This window comes from Rhinoraja longicauda, chromosome 1, assembly GCF_053455715.1.
Source record: "Rhinoraja longicauda isolate Sanriku21f chromosome 1, sRhiLon1.1, whole genome shotgun sequence".
NCBI classification, from domain to species: Eukaryota; Metazoa; Chordata; class Chondrichthyes; order Rajiformes; family Arhynchobatidae; genus Rhinoraja; species Rhinoraja longicauda.
Genome location: NC_135953.1, coordinates 18,513,304 through 18,530,474, shown reverse-complemented (window position 1 = coordinate 18,530,474; position 17,171 = coordinate 18,513,304). Strand labels below are relative to the sequence as shown.

General features: G+C 43.2%; 1 protein-coding gene across 2 annotated transcripts in view; it reads right to left on the bottom strand.

The window, feature by feature from the left end:
• Nucleotides 1–491: 491 nt before the first annotated feature.
• Nucleotides 492–17,171, bottom strand: part of maea (macrophage erythroblast attacher, E3 ubiquitin ligase) — an 81,981-nt gene continuing 65,301 nt past the window's right edge. Inside the window, exons 6-9 of one of the 2 annotated variants that reach the window (XM_078409117.1) lie at nucleotides 9,185–9,293; nucleotides 7,800–7,960; nucleotides 6,059–6,254; nucleotides 492–1,237 (exon numbers count right to left, since the gene is read on the bottom strand). In XM_078409117.1, coding sequence (XP_078265243.1) covers nucleotides 1,142–1,237; nucleotides 6,059–6,254; nucleotides 7,800–7,960; nucleotides 9,185–9,293 — 562 coding nt within the window. In that variant the 3' untranslated portion in view covers nucleotides 492–1,141. The remainder of the gene's footprint in view (nucleotides 1,238–6,058; nucleotides 6,255–7,799; nucleotides 7,961–9,184; nucleotides 9,294–17,171) is intronic. The other variant, XM_078409126.1, reaches the window with a different exon arrangement.

Genomic DNA, 17,171 nt, shown 5'->3' with positions numbered 1-17,171 from the left:
GGGGCCTGTAGTACTCTCCCAACAAGGTTTTAGTCTAAACCACATCCCTTTCTTATTTCTCAGCCCCACCCAGAAACTGGATGAACATCTCTGACGATTGCTGTGATATTCTCTATCAATAAAGCCACACTCCCTCCTCTTTTACCCCCAGCTCAATGTCTCCAGAAGCATCTGAACCCTGAAACATTAAGCTGCCTGGCCCTCTTAATCAAGAATTCTTAAAACAAACATCAAACAGACAAGGCATCGACATGGTCACAAATTCAAAGCTTCAGGGTTAAGGCAAAAGTGCTAAGGAGAAAGAAAGCCACCAGCTCAAATTCACTTAAGAATGCTCGTACATATATAGGAACAGAGAGGACACACTATTCAAATTTAAATCACAATTTCAGGAAGGAAAGTAATTGTGAAAAACACAAGTGTCATTCTAAATTTTTTTTTTTTTTAATTCAGATCAAATAAAACAAACTAAACCCAGTTTTATTTGATTCTTTTAATTTGCAGTTTCTTCCAACCTTATAATTTTAAGTCTACAATCTAGCAGTGTCTGCATGCATAAATAGAGCTAAAATTTAAGCTTTCTGGAATTTTCAACTTTGAATTGTGGAACGTAATCACAATTACTCAAAATACGTTAAGTTTTTGTTTTACAGCTGATCCGGTTAAACTCAAGTATACTACTCTAAAACACTATGGCCTGAAAACACTAACTGCAGTTGTGCAATTTATGCAAGTTCTGAAGGCCTGAAATAAGGCAGCCAAACAAGTTAATATTGTACCCTCACCCCCATCCCCCCCAAGCACAACACTAATGAGTTACCAAATTTAAATTTACGAATGAAGTACATTTTAAAACTGTCAAAATTCTTCAGATAACGTAAACCACTACAAAACCCATATAAGAGCCTCAATTGTTTTATTTCACCTTTTTAAGTACAAACTCTTCTTGCTTTCAAAGCCCTCCTGTCATCATACAACACTGTGTATTTCTTGTTCCATTTGGATTTCTGATCACAAGAGACAGACATCCACCAAAAAATAGGTGCATTGCCACAGGTAATCAAGCAGTATCCAGCAGTCAACAGGCCAAGCCAAATGATGGCCTGTGGTTCAGATTCTGGTCTTGCTCTTTCCCACACTTCTACATGATGTAAACTTTTTCAGCTTGAGAGAAGTTGTAGACTTCTTTGGTTCTTGGGCAGATAATTTTGTCATCTTGACGAATAGAAAGTAGTGACTGAAAGAAAAACAAACAGTAAATCTAAGCAGGACAATTTTCTATAGGTTAATTTATTAGTGTCGTTTAGAGAAATAGCATGGAAATAGTCCCTTTTGCCCAACAGGTCCATGCCGACCATCACCCATTCACACTAGTTCTATGTTATCCCACTTTCACATCCACTCCCTACACATACTGGGGCAAATTACAGAGGCAAATTATCTCATATACCTGCAAGACTTTGGGATTTGGGAAAAACAGTGCACCCGGAGGAAACCCACACGGTCATAGGAAGAACACGGAAACTCAACACACAGTAGCCGAGGTAAGGATCAAACCTGCGACAGACTCTGAGGCAGCAGCTCTATCAGCTGTGCCACCATTGTCTACAGTATTTGATACAATAGCAAAGCAGATATGTTTTTGGACCCATCATCAAGATGACAGGGCTATTGATCTACAACTGGAATTCAAATGGTCTTGTTGGTAAAGTGAAAGCAACCTAATGAACCCGGTATTACAACAATCACGTAAATAATAGTGACCATGAAATTATTTTGTCATTGTGGGACACAGGGAGGAAATTGTGGGAGTCCTGGTTTAAATTTATGAGTCATCTTTAAATACAAGAGAGGTGCCAGAAGACTGGAGGACGGCAAATGTTGTGCCTCTATTTAAGAAGGGCTTCAGGAAAAATGCTGGGAACTGTAGGCCAGTGAAGTTAACATCTGCAGTAGGAATGTTACTAGAGAGTATTCAGAGGGATAGGTTATACAGGCATCTGGATGGGCAAGGGCTGAGCAGTAGATGTTGTATATATGGACTTCAGCAAAGCATTTGACAAGGGTCCACATGGTAGGCTACTCTGGAAGGTTAGATTGCATGGGTTCCAAGAATAGTTGAATGGATAGAAAATTGGCTTAATGGAAGGAAGCACAGGGTGATGGTGGAAAGTTGCTTCTCGGACTGGAGGTCTATGACCAGTGGTGTGCTTCAGGGTTTGATGCTGGGCCCGTTACTGATTGTCATATATATCAATGATTTGGATGAGAACGTACACGGCGAGATTAGCAAGTTTGTAGATGATGAAAAAAGTGGGTACTTTTGCAGATAACGAAGATGGTTGTGAAAAATTGCAGCAGGATCTTGATCGATTGGCCAGGTGCACTGAGGAATGGTTGATGGAATTTAATACAGAGAAATGTGAGGTGTTGCATTTTGGGAAGTCTAAGATGGACAGGACCTACACAGTGAATGGTAGGGCTCTGGGGACTGTTGTAGAGCAGAGGGAGTTCTAGGAGTGTAGGTGCATGGTTTCTTGAAGTGATCGCAGGTCAAAAAGGCATTTGGCACATTGGCCTTCATCCATCAGACTATTGAGTGTAAAAGATGGGAGGTCATGTTGCAGTTGTATAAGATGTTGGTGAGGCTGCATTTAGAGTATTGCGTTCAGTTCTGGGCACCATGTTATTGAAAAGATGTTGTCAAGCTGGAAAGGGTACGGAGAAGATTTACAATGATGTTGCCAGGGTGAGAAGATCTGAGCTATAGGGAGAGGTTGAGTAGGCTATGACTCTATTCCTTGGAGCACAGGAGGATGAGGGGTGATCTTATTGAGGTGTATAATATCCTGAGAGGAATAGATTGGGTAGATGCACAGTCTCCTGCCCAGAGCAGATGAATCGAGGACCAGAGGACATAGGTTTACGGTGAAGGGGAAAAGATTTAATAGGAATCAGAGGGGTAACTTTTTCACAAAAAGGGTGGTGGGTATATGTAACAAGCTGCCAGAGGTGGAGATGAGGCAGGGACTATCCTAACATTTAAGAAACAGTTACAGCGCTGCCGTCGCAGCTGCGGCTTGCCTGCAGTCCGTCTGTCTTTTGTGTTTATTGTTGTTTTTGTCTGAATTGTAGTTTTAATATGGTGTAGGGTTTGTATGTTATGTTTGGGGGGGGGGGGGGGGGGGGGGAGGGAACGGGAACTGTAAAATTCTCTCTCCCGAACGGAGACGCGAACTTTGTTTCTGTGTCGTGTCTCCGTTCCCGTTGCGGCCTACCATCGGCCATGCACTTGGGACCACCTGGGGCTCTGGTTCGCAGAGCCCGCGGCCCGGACTCACCACCTGCGGCGCTGGCTGCCTGCGGATGCTGCGGGAGCGGCTGCGACTCGTCTCCGGAGGCTTCGGCGCGGGCCGCGTGGACGTCGGAAGCCCGCAGGCCCCTGGATGGGGGCCGACATCAGGACCTCCGGCAGCGGCAGCGACTTCGCCCGCCCCGAATCGCGGGGCTTGGGTCGGCCCGCCGCGGACCTTTCACCGTCCGGCGCGGCCTGGAATAGGCCGCGGGATTTTCACCGCCCAGCGGGGGCTTCAATGTCAGGAGTCCCGACCGCCCCGACGTGGCAACTCCAACAGCCTGACCGCGGGTCAAGACGGCAGGGGAAGAGAAAAGACATTGTGGCCTTCCATCACAGTGAGGAGGGACTGGAGGAGACTCACTGTGATGGATGTTTCTTTTTGTTTGGTGTTAGTTTGTGATTGTATGTGTTATTGCATTTGTATTGATTATTCTTATTGGTCTTATTGTTCAACTGCGGGTAATGTTTCATTTCACTACACATTTATGTGTATGTGACAAATAAACGACTATTGACTATTGACTGAGAAAGGTACATGGATAGGACAGGTTTGACAGAATATGGACCAAACACAGGTAGGTGGGACTAGTGTAGCTGGGACATGTTGGCCGATGTGGGTAAGTTCCACACTATATAACTCTATGACTCTATAAAAATCTACCTGCATCACAAATGTGCTTTCAAGAAAATGAGAGCACATTCGTGATGCAGATAGGTTTTTATCATAAAGTAGCATCCGTTTCATTCTGGCCGAATGCAACTCCAGGTTCAAGTAATGCTGTTCGGCAAACTATTCAGTTCACGTGCAATTAAAATACAGACTTGCCAGTAACTTCAACATCCTATGAATGAAGAAATAAAATAAAAAAATAGATTATACAAATTAACCAATGCATCAGCAGTCGGCCAATTCTGCACTCTAGTGAGGCGGCACGGTAGCGCAGCGGTAGAGTTGCTGCTTTACAGCGAATGCAGCGCCGGAGACTCAGGTTCGATCCTGACTACGGGTGCTGCACTGTAAGGAGTTTGTACGTTCTCCCCGTGACCTGCGTGGGTTTTCTCCGAGATCTTCGGTTTCCTCCCACACTCCAAAGACGTACAGGTATGTAGGTTAATTGGCTGGGTAAATGTAAAAATTGTCCCTAGTGGGTGTAGGATAGTGTTAATGTGCGGGGATCACTGGGCGGCACGGACTTGGAGGGCCGAAAAGGCCTGTTTCCGGCTGTATATATATGATGATATGATATGATATGATATGATATGAAAGTTTATAACAACTTTATCCGGAATTATTCTACTGTGTGCATAAGTTGTCTGAAGCATGAAAGACTGCATTTCACATGTTCTGATGAAGAGTCTCCAACTCAAAACATTAACTGGGTTTCTCTTTCCACTGATTGAACGACTGAGTTTTACAGCCATTCCTATTTTTAATTAATGGCTTCCAATGCTTTCATAAAAAGGGATGGAGTTGAAAACACAGTTTATTTATTTTTTAATCATTTGCATGTCAATTTTTATTTTGAGGGGAAAGTGGTAAATAGATTATTATAATGTTGTTTGTCAAGATTAGTTTTGGCATTTACTAAATAAGAGAAGCAAATCCTTTGCGATTTTCAGCAGTTCCAGCAAGATTCCACCAAATTCACTCCCTTCTTGATTCTTTGGTCTGCTCTTCCAACCCGCCTGCCCATCTTCATCTTTTATATAGAATTTTCCCATGCAACCATAGGTGGTGTTTCCAGCATTCACCTCTTCCCTTACCACCATCTAGGGACCGAAACAATCTCTCCACATGAAGCAGTGATTCATTTACAATCCTTCCAATCTAATTCTAGTGCCATCACTAATTTGGGGAAACCAACCACAAATCGAGGTCTGAAGGGTCTCAGCCTGAAACATCACCTATTCCTTTTCTCCAGAGATGCTGTCTGACCCACTGAGCTGCTCCAGCTTCTGGTGTCTATCTTCGGTTTAAACCGGCAACTGCAGTTCTTTCCCACACAAATCGAGTGATCACTCTTGCAGACCAGAGGAGGGATCCTGAGCTTCTGTCTGCCTTTCACTTTCATCAAACCAACTCAATCCCACTCTGACCTGTCTGTACTCTTTTGCTATGTTACAAAGGTGCTTGAGGAACAATACCCTAACTTTCATTTGGGCACGTGGTAACCTGCAGGACTCAATATCAAATTAGCCATCTTTACATTTTGGCATTATGTTTATTTCAGAACTGGCCATTTTTGCCTTGTCTTTTTTTCCCACCACCCTTTTTTGCAGTTAGGTCTGCTGAACAAATTCTAGTGAGCCAATGATACAACATTGCACAAGACAGACAAAAGAGGTTAATAGCCCCATTAATTTACCCTTGGAGAAATTCCCTGTGTTTCACCATTGTTCTCTCCCACCTTTCTGAAGATGGGTGTAATATTTGCCATTTTATTGTTCTCCAGGACCTCCCTTTGAAGGACCCTTTTCTACTGAAAAGAGAGTTTAGAGAATGTGACCAGAGTGAAACAACTAGCTCAGTGATGCCAGTTCAACTCCCTGCAGGAGCCACAGTGGTCGTTGACCCCAAGATGAAAAGAGTATGGCTCGAACTTCTGCAATTCCCATCTCACCTGTTCCTCTGCAATCCATGACACATTCTAACTTGAATAGTTGACTTCTCTACCATAAGGAAAAAAATGACAAACTTACGTTGTATCCATATACGTATCCATTAGGCAGCATCATGGGTGGATTGTTTTCATTCATAACTTCACCAGAGATCTTGCAGACCAGTCGGGAGTTAGCACAATGTGCCATAGGCAGAGGCTGTGCTAGCTTGTTCAGAGATTTGCTACAGACAGGGCAGTCTGGGTTTTTAGAGGTGCCGTCTTCTTTATAGCATTGTCTGTGGACCATGCAGTTCAGGCATATTTTGTGAGAAATCAAACTGCTACACCCAATTCCCATTTTACGGTGCCCTTAACATTGTAAAACAATTCTCTATCTAGTCTGCTTACTCTCTTCAAATCCCACGCAATAATAATACACTAATAATGATAAAACAAAAAAATAAAATAAACGATGCCATCCGACCTTCCAGAGCAGCCAACCAGGCCTTAAAGGTCTTAAAGTCCATTTAGACAATGTCTACAGCCTTGCGCTTGCTAACCTTTTTAGTTACTTCAAAAAAACTTCAACTGTTGTGCTTCCGAGAAGGGCTGCAAAATAAACCCTTAATCCACCTTCTATGCTAGGAAAGTTACCGGGAAAGGATTCTGAGGAATACATTTGAAAAGATAGGGGTTGAAAAGGGATTGTCAGCATAATTTTGTGCATGGAAGATGGTGTCTCACAAATGATTTTTTTTCAAGTAACCAAGGTTGACAATGTCATGGTCAAATCTAGTGCTTACTCAGAACATATCTTTTATTTTCTTTTACACGTAGTTCTGCTATAATGCAATAGTCGTGTTCCTAAAATACCTCATGTTATTGAACATCTTGTTATAAAAACCATCATCAATGGGGGAAAAGGGGATTAGCGACCAGAGATTTACAAAGTCACAATCACAAAGTTATTTTCTCACCTGATTTTCAAAAATAAAAATATTTTTATAGAAATAAGTTTATTTTTGTTACTGCAAGCTAAAAATACTGAAGGCTATATACTACATTGCTTAGGAGAGCACCATTGTACAATAGAAGTGATCACTTCTCCATTTTAATAGCCTCCCATGGTGAAAGTAATAGCTGTGTTCTAGAGGGACAATGTGTCTGATTACTGCAGAAGGCGACATGGAAATAAACTTGTTTTACCCCCTATTCTGTTTAAATCCACAGCAGCATTTTTTTACTGCTTTCAAATTTCCAATGTAACTCAAGTTTTCTCTTGTTTTTGATTGAAATCAAATTACAACAAATTAGGCCAGCATTATACAAATATTGTTCTCTAATTCACCAATTGCATTATATCTAATTTGTGTTGTGTAAACATTATAGCAGAACTATCTGTACCTCTAATACTATTTATATAGCATCATTTAACCGTTTAGTTATTTGAACACTACAAGAATCCTTTTTCCACTAATGTCGAAAATGAAATAGATTACTTCCAGGTCTATTCTCCTCACAGATGCTGCCCACTCTTCTGAGTGATCCCACTAATCTGTTCTGATCTAAAGAATGTTAAACAAATTCTCATGTTCACTAAATAACTGATAAAATTTCCAGCTTGCCTAAAATATCATACATCATTGGCTTTCATAGAATCCTCAAGTATTCTTGACATGGTCAGTATTCTTTGAATTCCAGGCAACACCCCAAGATGATGCCTGCAGTTTTGCATACTTCTAACAATCCAAAATCTGTGAAATCAAATGGTTTCTTCGCAACTAAACATTTTTAGGCATCGATAAAAAGATATAAAAGGATCCAAAACTCCAAAAGGATACGGTGTCTTTATGGCTGACAGTCCTGCTTGCAGCGTTATAGTGAAAACAGAGCTATTTCCAAGTTGATGAAGTCTGTAGTTATCATATCTGAACTGTTGAATGAGCATCTTCCATCGAGCTGGATCCAAAAGATCCTGCAATGATGACACATCTATTTGACACTGGTATTAAAATAAAACCTTAGATCAGAGAGCACTCAAGGTTTAAAAACTTCCTCCTTTTGTTCCATTCCTCTCCACAAAAAAATCTACAAGCTCCACAGAAGAGAAAAAGAGTCGACAGTTTGAGGCAGATAGAGTAAAAGAAGGAGGAAACAACAGGCACGTAAGAGCGAAGATTTATTTGTTGCTTTCAAAATTAAAGATAGAAGATGGAAGGGTAGAATTCACTTGGGAGCACAACAAAGCACAACTTTGTTAGAATTTCCTTCCACATGAATGCAAAACAGAATAGTAGCTGGATCAATTTAGATAGGGATCACAACATGTAATTTCTTAGGAACATCAGAGCTCTATAATGTACTCTGGTTGCCAGTGGACCTTTCCAAACTTCAATTTCTCACCACAGTAAGATGGTTGGTGCTGTTTCAAAGGGTCAAATGGCCTCCTCCTGCACCTATTTTCTATGTTTTCTATGATCGCAGGTTTTCCCTCCCTCTACTTCATATACATTCTGACAGCGGAGTTGTATCAATAAATACAACTCAAGGGACTTATGGCAGATATTGGTGTAGATTAATTCCAATTGACCCAGTTTTAATACATATACATCAGCTATAAGGAGAGGTTAGACAGACTTGGATTGTTTTCTCTGAAGCATAGGCTGAGGGGAGACCAAATATATATTTATAAAATCAGGCTGAAAATACTGGGAGGCAGAGCTTTATGGTGAAAGTGAGCAAGTTTAAAGGACATGTCCAGGGCAAGTATTTTACAGAGTTGTGGGTGCCTAGAATGCGTTGCCAAATGGAGTGCTGGAAGCAGATACAATAGTGACATTTAAGCAGCATTTGGATAAGAACATGAACCATTCAGGGAATGGAGGGATATGGTATAAGAAAATAACTGCAGATGCTGGTACAAATCGATTTATTCACAAAATGCTGGAGTAACTCAGCAGGTCAGGCAGCATCTCGGGAGAGAAGGAATGGGTGACGTTTCAGGTCAAGACCCTTCTTCAGACTGAAGAAAGGTCTCCAGCATTTTGTGAATAAATGGAGGGATATGGGTCATGTCCAGGAAGTTTAATTTGGCATTGTCATTGGCAATCATGGGCCAAAGAGCATGTTCCACAGTCTAGACATCTTGCATATTTCAGACAGAGAAATGTAAGATACTTTAATCTTCTTTTCTATATTTCTAAAATATAATTAAATGACTATTTACCTTATAAGGTGAGATGTGAGTATCTGAGGGAAAAGCCAGCATACCCATCACTTGTCGCACCTCATCCAGCTGTCCCCCTTCTGCTTGACTGAAGTGTCTCCGTGCATGTCTGGATGGAAAGAGTAAAGAAAAGTAGAAATTTAAAATCATTAATACAATCTATAAAAAATGTTCAGAAACCACTTCTGATGAATTATTGAATAGTTGATAACGTACAGAAAACATAGTTGTTCAAGTGAAAAAAAACTGGTTCAGCCTTGAGTAACTCTTTACTAATCTGAAAGCAGTGAGAGGCTTTGCCTGCATACAAGCTGGTTTCTCTTTCTACTGAAATAGGACTACACCAAAGTAATTTCACACGCAATTCAAATGTGTAAAGTGCAATCAGTGTAAATAGAAAAACTAAATCAAATTTCCTAACACCAGGGCGCAGCAGAAGAGTTGCTGCCTTACAGCACCAGACACCCGGGTTTGATCCCGATTACGGGTGCAGTCGGCACGGAATTTGTAAGTTCTCCCTGTGACCTGCATTGGGTTTTCTCCATATGCTTCGTTTTCCTGCCACACTCCAAAGACATGCAGGTTTGTTGGTTAATTGGCTTTGGTAAAATTGTAAATTGTCCCCAGTGTGTAGGATAGTGTTGGTGTGCAGGGATCACTGGTCAGCGGGGACTCAGTGGGCCGAAGGGCCCGTTTCAGAGCTCTATCACTAAACTAAACCTGGAATTGCTGAAGGTGGAATTTGTCACTGTCAAATAATTAGTGTTCCAGTTAGTATCTGAACCTGCCAGTCTGATGAATGGACATAAAACTGTAATGTTAATGAAGCTTTTCTCCCCACAGATGCTGCTCGACTTGCCAGGTATTTTTTTACTTCAGGTTTCTAGCAACTGCAGGGTTTCATGTTTCAAACCATTTCGCTTCTCCCCTCTCTTTCATGTTTGTCCTTATTTACCTCCTACTAATAATGTTCCATAATGTTGGGGCCAAAGGCCCATCAATTATTTATTAGCCTCTGTACTCCACAATTTGAGATTTGTAATAGAAAAACATCACATGTGGTTAAAGTGCACATTGTCAGATTTTAATAAAGGCCATTTTTATACATTTTGTTTTCACCATATAGAAATTACAGCAGTGTTTATACATAGTCCCCCCCATTTCAGGGCACCATAATGTTTGGGACACAGCAATGTCATGTAAATGAAAGTAGTCATGTTTAGTATTTTGTTGCATATCCTTCGCATGCAATGACTGCTTTAAGTCTGCGATTCATGGACATCACCAGTTGTTGGGTGTCTTCCCTGGTGATGCTCTGCCAGGCCTGTATTGCAGCCATCTTTAGCTTATGCTTGTTTTTGAGACTCGTCCCCTACAGTTTTCTCTTCAGCATATAAAAGGCATGCTCAATTGGGTTCAGATCAGGTGATTGACTTGACCACTCAGAATTTACCATTTTTTAGCTTTGAAAAACTCCTTTGATGCTTCAGCAGTATGTTTGGGATCATTGTTGAGTAATAGGAGCAAAGAGGTCCTTCTGCAGTTGTACAGGGCCCTAGTGAGACCGCACCGGGAGTACTGTGTGCAGTTTTGGTCTCCAAATTTGAGGAAGGATATTCTTGCTATTGAGGTTTACTAGGTTAATTCCAGGAATGGCAGAACTGTCCTATGTTGAAAGACTGGAGCGGCTCAGCTTGTATACACTGGAATTTAGAAGGATGAGAGGGGATCTTATCGAAACATAAAAGATTATTAAGGGGTTGGACATGTTAGAGGCAGGAAACATGTTCCCAATGTTGGGGGAGTCCAGAACCAGAGGCCACAGTTTATGAGCAAGGGGTAGGCCATTTAGAACAGAGATGAGGAAAAACCTTTTCAGTCAGAGAGTTGAAAATCTGTGGAATTTTCTGCTCAGAAGGCAGTAGAGGCCAATTCTCTGAATGCATTCAAGAGAGAGCTTGATAGAGCTCTTAAGGATAGCGGAGTCAGGGGGTATGGGGAGAAGGCAGGTACAGGGTACTGATTGAGAATGATCAGCCATGATCACATTGAATGGTGGTGCTGGCTCGAAGGGCCGAATGGCCTTCACCTGCACCTATTATCTATTGTCTTGCTGAAGAATGAACCGCCGGCCAATGAGTTTTGAGGCATTTGTTTGAACTTGAGCAGATAGGATGTGTCTATACACTTCAGAATTCATTATGCTACTACCATCAGCAGTTGTATCATCAATGAAGATAAGTGAGCCAGTACCTTCAGGAGTCATACAAGCCCAGGCCATAACACCCCCACCACCATGTTTGACAGATGAGGTGATATGCTTTGGATCTTGGGAAGTTCCTTCTCTTTTCCATTCTTTGCTCTTGCCATCACTCTGATATGTTAATCTTTGTCTCATCTGTCCACAAGACCTTTTTCCAGAACTATGGTTGCTCATTTAAGTATTTCTTGTCAAACTGTAACATGGCCATCCTATCTTGCAGTGTAGCCTTTGTATTTCTCGTCATTAAGTCTTCTGCGGACAGTGGTAATTGACAAATCCACACCTGGCTCCTGAAGTGTTTCTGACTTGTCGGACAGATGTTTGGGGATTTTTCTTTATTCTAGAGTGAAGTCTTCTGTCATCAGCTGTGGATGTCTTCCTTGGCCTGCCAGTCCCTTTGCGATTAGTAAGCTCACCAGTGTTCTCTTTCTTCTTAATGTTGTTCCAAACAGTTGATTTTGGTAAGCCTAAGGTTTGGCTGATATCTCTATCATATCATATCATATCATATATATACAGCCGGAAACAGGCCTTTTCGGCCCTCCAAGTCCGTGCCGCCCAGTGATCCCCGTACATTAACACTATCCTACACCCACTAGGGACAATTTTTACATTTACCCAGCCAATTAACCTACATACCTGTACTCTAATAGTTTTATTCTTGTTTCTCAGTTTCATAATAACTTCCTTGACTTTCATTGACACAACTTTGTCCTCACGTTGATAAACAGCAATAAAAGTTTTCAAAGGTGATGGAAAGGCTGGAGGAAAGACTAGGTGCTTAGAGCTCTTATATCTGCATGAAGGAGGCATTTAAACACACCTGATCAATTACAAACACCTGTGAAGCCATGTGTCCCAAACATTTTGGTGCCCTGAAATGGGGGGACTATGGGATTATGTATAAACACAGCTGTAATTTCTACATGGTGAAACCAAAATGGATAAAAAATACTCTTTAATAAAATCTGACAATATGCACTTTAACCACATGTAATTTTTTCTATTACAAATCTCAAATTGTGGTGTACAGAGGCAAATAAATAAATGATGGGTCTTTGTCCCAAACATTAAGGAGGGCACTGCATAATCTGCAAGTACATCGAACTGAGTCGGAACATTCACATCAGTCTTATTTTGCATCCTAACACAGACATTTCCATCATTCCCTCCACTATTCTCCCTTTTCTGCAATTTAGTTTAGTTTATTGTCATGTGAACCAAGGTACAGTGAAAAGCTTTTTGTTGCTTGCACTGATGAGAGGTCATCAACCCAAAACATTACACCCATTTCTCTCTGTAAGCATTGCCTGACATATAAAGCATCTCACCATTGTGCTTTTATTTAAACTTCCCCTGTGCCAAATCCAAAGGCCAGACATCCACAATATTCTATGCAAATGCAAATTCATATGCAAATTAAGATTGACCAGGCAACTTCCCCAGCGATATGCTGGGAAATATCAGAAAAATCTGGGCCTGCCACAGTGTTCCATACAGTTCAGCAATGATAAAACTGACAGTTGCCATTTTCCACGATGCATATTCTGGATTTGTGTTTCACTGTACACTAAAGCCTGGGTCTTTACTGGTTTAGTTCAGAGATTCAGCATGGAAACAAGCTCATTGGCCCACTGAGTCCACATATTAGTTCTCTGTTATCCAACTTTTGAATGTTTAATAATAATAATAATACTCATTTATTGTCATTGCAACGAGTACAACGAAATTAAAAAATAGCCAATCCTGACGGTGCGTACAAACATATATGCAATAAATGCAAAAACAAATAAATACAATTATATTAAGTACAAAGATTTTTTAACAGTGTTGCCTAGTGCAGAAGGTCGTGTTCAGTTCTCGTATGGCCCTGGGGTAAAAACTGTTCTTAAGTCTGTTTGTTCGGGATTTGATCGACCTGAAACGTCGACCAGAGGGCAGATGAACAAACAGACGGTGGCCAGGGTGGGATGGATCTTTTATTATTTTGCCTGCTCTACTGAGGCAGCGTAGGCTGAACAGGTGCTCCAGGGAGGGCAGTGAGCAGCCGATGATCTTCTGGGCCGTTGTGATGACACGGTATGCAACTTACAGAAGCCAATTAACCAGCAAACCTGCATGTCTTTGAAATGTGAGAAGAAACTGGAGCATCCGGAGAAAACCCAGTCACAAACTGCACACAGACGACACCCGGCGTCAAGATTGAACCTTGATCTCTGACACTGAAGTAGCAACTCTCTCGCTGCGCCTCTGTGTTGGTTAACCAGCTAACATTAACCAAAGACGGCAGCAAGTAAAGATTTGTCAAGCAGGGAAATCCGAGTGTGGCTCAATGTCAAAATGTGGATAAGATCAATTGACAAAGTGTTATTGTATGCACAGAAATGAAAGCCGCCTCCTCATACCATTGAGAGCAAGTCAAGCAGCTGTTGCCAAAAGCACTGGAAAATCAAAAGACTGCACACCTAAGAACGGCATTGTGAATGTGCAATTGGATTATCAAGTCACTGTAGCAGTCTCCAAAATTCCTCCAAATTCACTGGAAAAATATATTAACCAACTGCATCCTCTCACAGGAGAAATTCCAAGGACTGTGGCTCCATTTCCATTCAGTTAGCTATGCTGGGCAGTGTGGTGTTAGTGCAATGTGCCTTTAAGACTACACAGGTCTATTGGTAGATGGGGTCATCAGAGGGCGACAGGAGACAGAGGAGGGAGTGGGAGAAGCCCGGCGGGAGCAGATGTGCGGTTGAATAAACACTCACGTAAAAACACAGTCGGACTCACTGTATCTTTTTAAAGAACACAACATGGTGTCAGAAGTCCTGTAGGGTGCGTGAAGTGTACTTTGAGTCGAACAACTATCGTTTGCAGCTCGTTGACGGCAAAAGAGAAAGAAGAGTGCGACATGCAAGACGACAACGCACAGAGAGCCCCGGTAGGCCCAAATGCTACATTTAGCATCCAGCCTCCGGAGTCCTTCGACTTTTCAAAGACGCAAGAGTGGGCCAAATGGATACGGAGGTTCGAAAGGTTCCGTCTGGTAAGTAACATGAATGCCAGCTCCGAAGATAATCAAGTTAACACGCTGATTTATTGCATGGGAGACGAGGCGGACGATGTTCTGCGCGGGTTTAACCTGACAGTAGCACAAAGTAGAACGTACATAGGGGTGCGCGATGGCTTCCAACGATTTTTCATAGTAAAGAAAAATATAATCTATGAGCGTGCCAAGTTCAACATGCGCAGGCAGGGAGAACATGAAACAGTGGATGCCTTTGTCACTGCGTTATATGCGCTGGCAGAGCACTGTAACTACGGGGTGCTACACGACGAGCTGATACGCGACAGGCTTGTTGTCGGACTGATGGATAAGCGGCTGTCCGAACGTATGCAGCTTGACGCAGAATTGACGCTCGAAAAGGCCGTCAATATGGCGAGGCAGAGTGAGGAGGTGAAACGGCAACAATCTTCTCTGCGAGGTGACACCAGGACAGAGACAAGTGATGCTAAATCTGTGGACAGAGTGTATAAGAGCAGTAGTAAAGGTGCCAAAAACAAACCTCACCAGGCTTATGGCCACCAACTCAAAACATACAGCGCCCAACACAGCAGGCCGAAAAGTGTACAGTGCCATAAATGTGGCAGCTCTCCGTCCCATCCAAGGCAGGATTGCCCGGCAAAGGATGCAAAATGCCATTTATGTGGAAAAAAGGGACACTACAAGCATGTATGTAGATCACCCAAAACCGTGCAGGAAGTTGAAGAGGACGAGGATGTTATGTTCCTAGGCAGCGTCACAGCCGATGGAGAGCCATGGATGGTAAACATCGACATAAATAATAAAAACGTGTCATTCAAAATTGACACCGGCGCCGATGTTACAGTCCTACCCCACACCGTGTTTAAAGAGATCTATAGAGACAGCAATCCACCTACCCTACGTAAAGCAACCAAGCCACTGCTGGGACCCGGGAGGAGTCCACTAGAAGTTGTGGGCGTTGCTGGGCTGTTCCTGGTGAAAGGAGAGAAAAGGGTGATGGAGGATGTGTACGTCACACGACACCTGCACACTGCATTGCTGGGGAGGCCTGCTATCGGCAAGCTGGAGCTTGTGGTTCGGCTAGACAGCATCACCATAGACACTTAAGACTAGCTACCCGAAGCTATGCAGCGGTCTCGGGGAGGTACGACAGCAGTATGCCATCAAGCTGAAACCAGGGGCCCAACCGTTCTCATTGAAGACACCCAGAAGGATTCCGTTGCCGCTGATGGGTAAAGTCGAGCGAGAACTGTCCCGCATGGAAGGCCTGGGGGTGATCACCAGGGTTGAAGAGCCTACTGACTGGTGTTCAGGCATGGTGGTGGTGCCGAAAAAGACAGGAGCTGTACGTATATGCGTCGATCTCACTAACCTCAACGAGTCGGTGTGTCGAGAAAAGTACATCCTGCCATCGGTGGAGGAAACACTGGGGATGCTGGCTGGAGCCAGAATATTCAGCAAGTTGGATGCCAACATGGGGTTTTGGCAAATACCCCTGACCGAAGACTCAGCAAAATATACAACATTCATCACACCCTTCGGTCGTTACTACTTCAAGCGGCTGCCCTTCGGCATTGCCTCTGCCCCCGAACACTTTCAAAATAGGATGGTGTCAGAGGTCACGGAGGGACTCAAGGGAATCGTCTGCCACATGGATGATGTACTGGTCTGGGGCCAAACACGAGAGGAGCACGACGCTCGTCTGCATACTGTGCTGGCGAGGATCCAAAAGGCGGGCATTACACTTAACATTGACAAATGTGACCTGTCGAAGGAAGAGGTGACCTTTCTTGGTCATGTCCTCTCCTCCAGTGGCATTAGTCCTGACCCGAGCAAGACTGAGGCTGTAAGGAAGATGGAGGAGCCGATCAATGTGAGTGAGCTGAGGAGCTTTCTCGGAATGGTTAACCAGCTGGGGAAGTTCATCCCGCAACTAGCAGAGAGAGACAAGGCTCTGCGAAACCTCCTGTCAAAGAGGAACTGCTGGCTGTGGGGCGTCGACCAGGCAAGAGCGTTTCAAGATTTGAAAAATGCACTGGTATCCCCACCTGTACTAGCCATGTACGACACGAACCGTGAATGCAAAGTCTCAGCAGACGCGTCATCTTACGGTCTGGGAAGTGTACTTCTCCAAAAATGGGATGAGGAGTGGAGACCGGTAGCCTACGTGTCGCGATCTCTCACACAGACGGAGCAGAGATACGCGCAGGTGGAGAAAGAGGCCTTGGGCCTGACCTGGGCTTGTGAAAGGTTCCGCAACCTTCTCATCGGTAAACACTTCCAGATGGAGACGGATCATAAGCCTCTCCTGAGTCTGCTGGGGTCACAGGCACTGGATGCTCTCCCTCCACGGATTCAGCGTTTCCGGATGCGCCTCATGCGCTATTCTTACTCCATTTCTCATGTGCCAGGAAAGTGTCTGTGGACAGCTGATACGCTGTCGCGTGCTCCTGTGAAAATGGGGGAAACGCCTGACGAAAAGGAGTTGTTTGAGAATACAAACATCTATGTGGACATGATAATACAGAACCTGCCGGCAAGCACTGCCTACCTGGATGAGTTGAGAGCGGAGCTAAAAAGGGACAGTGTGTGCGCACGGGTAATGCAGCTGTGTCAGGAAGGATGGCCAACGAATAGCAACAGTGAACCAGCACTCAGGCTGTACTGGGCTGAACAAGCAT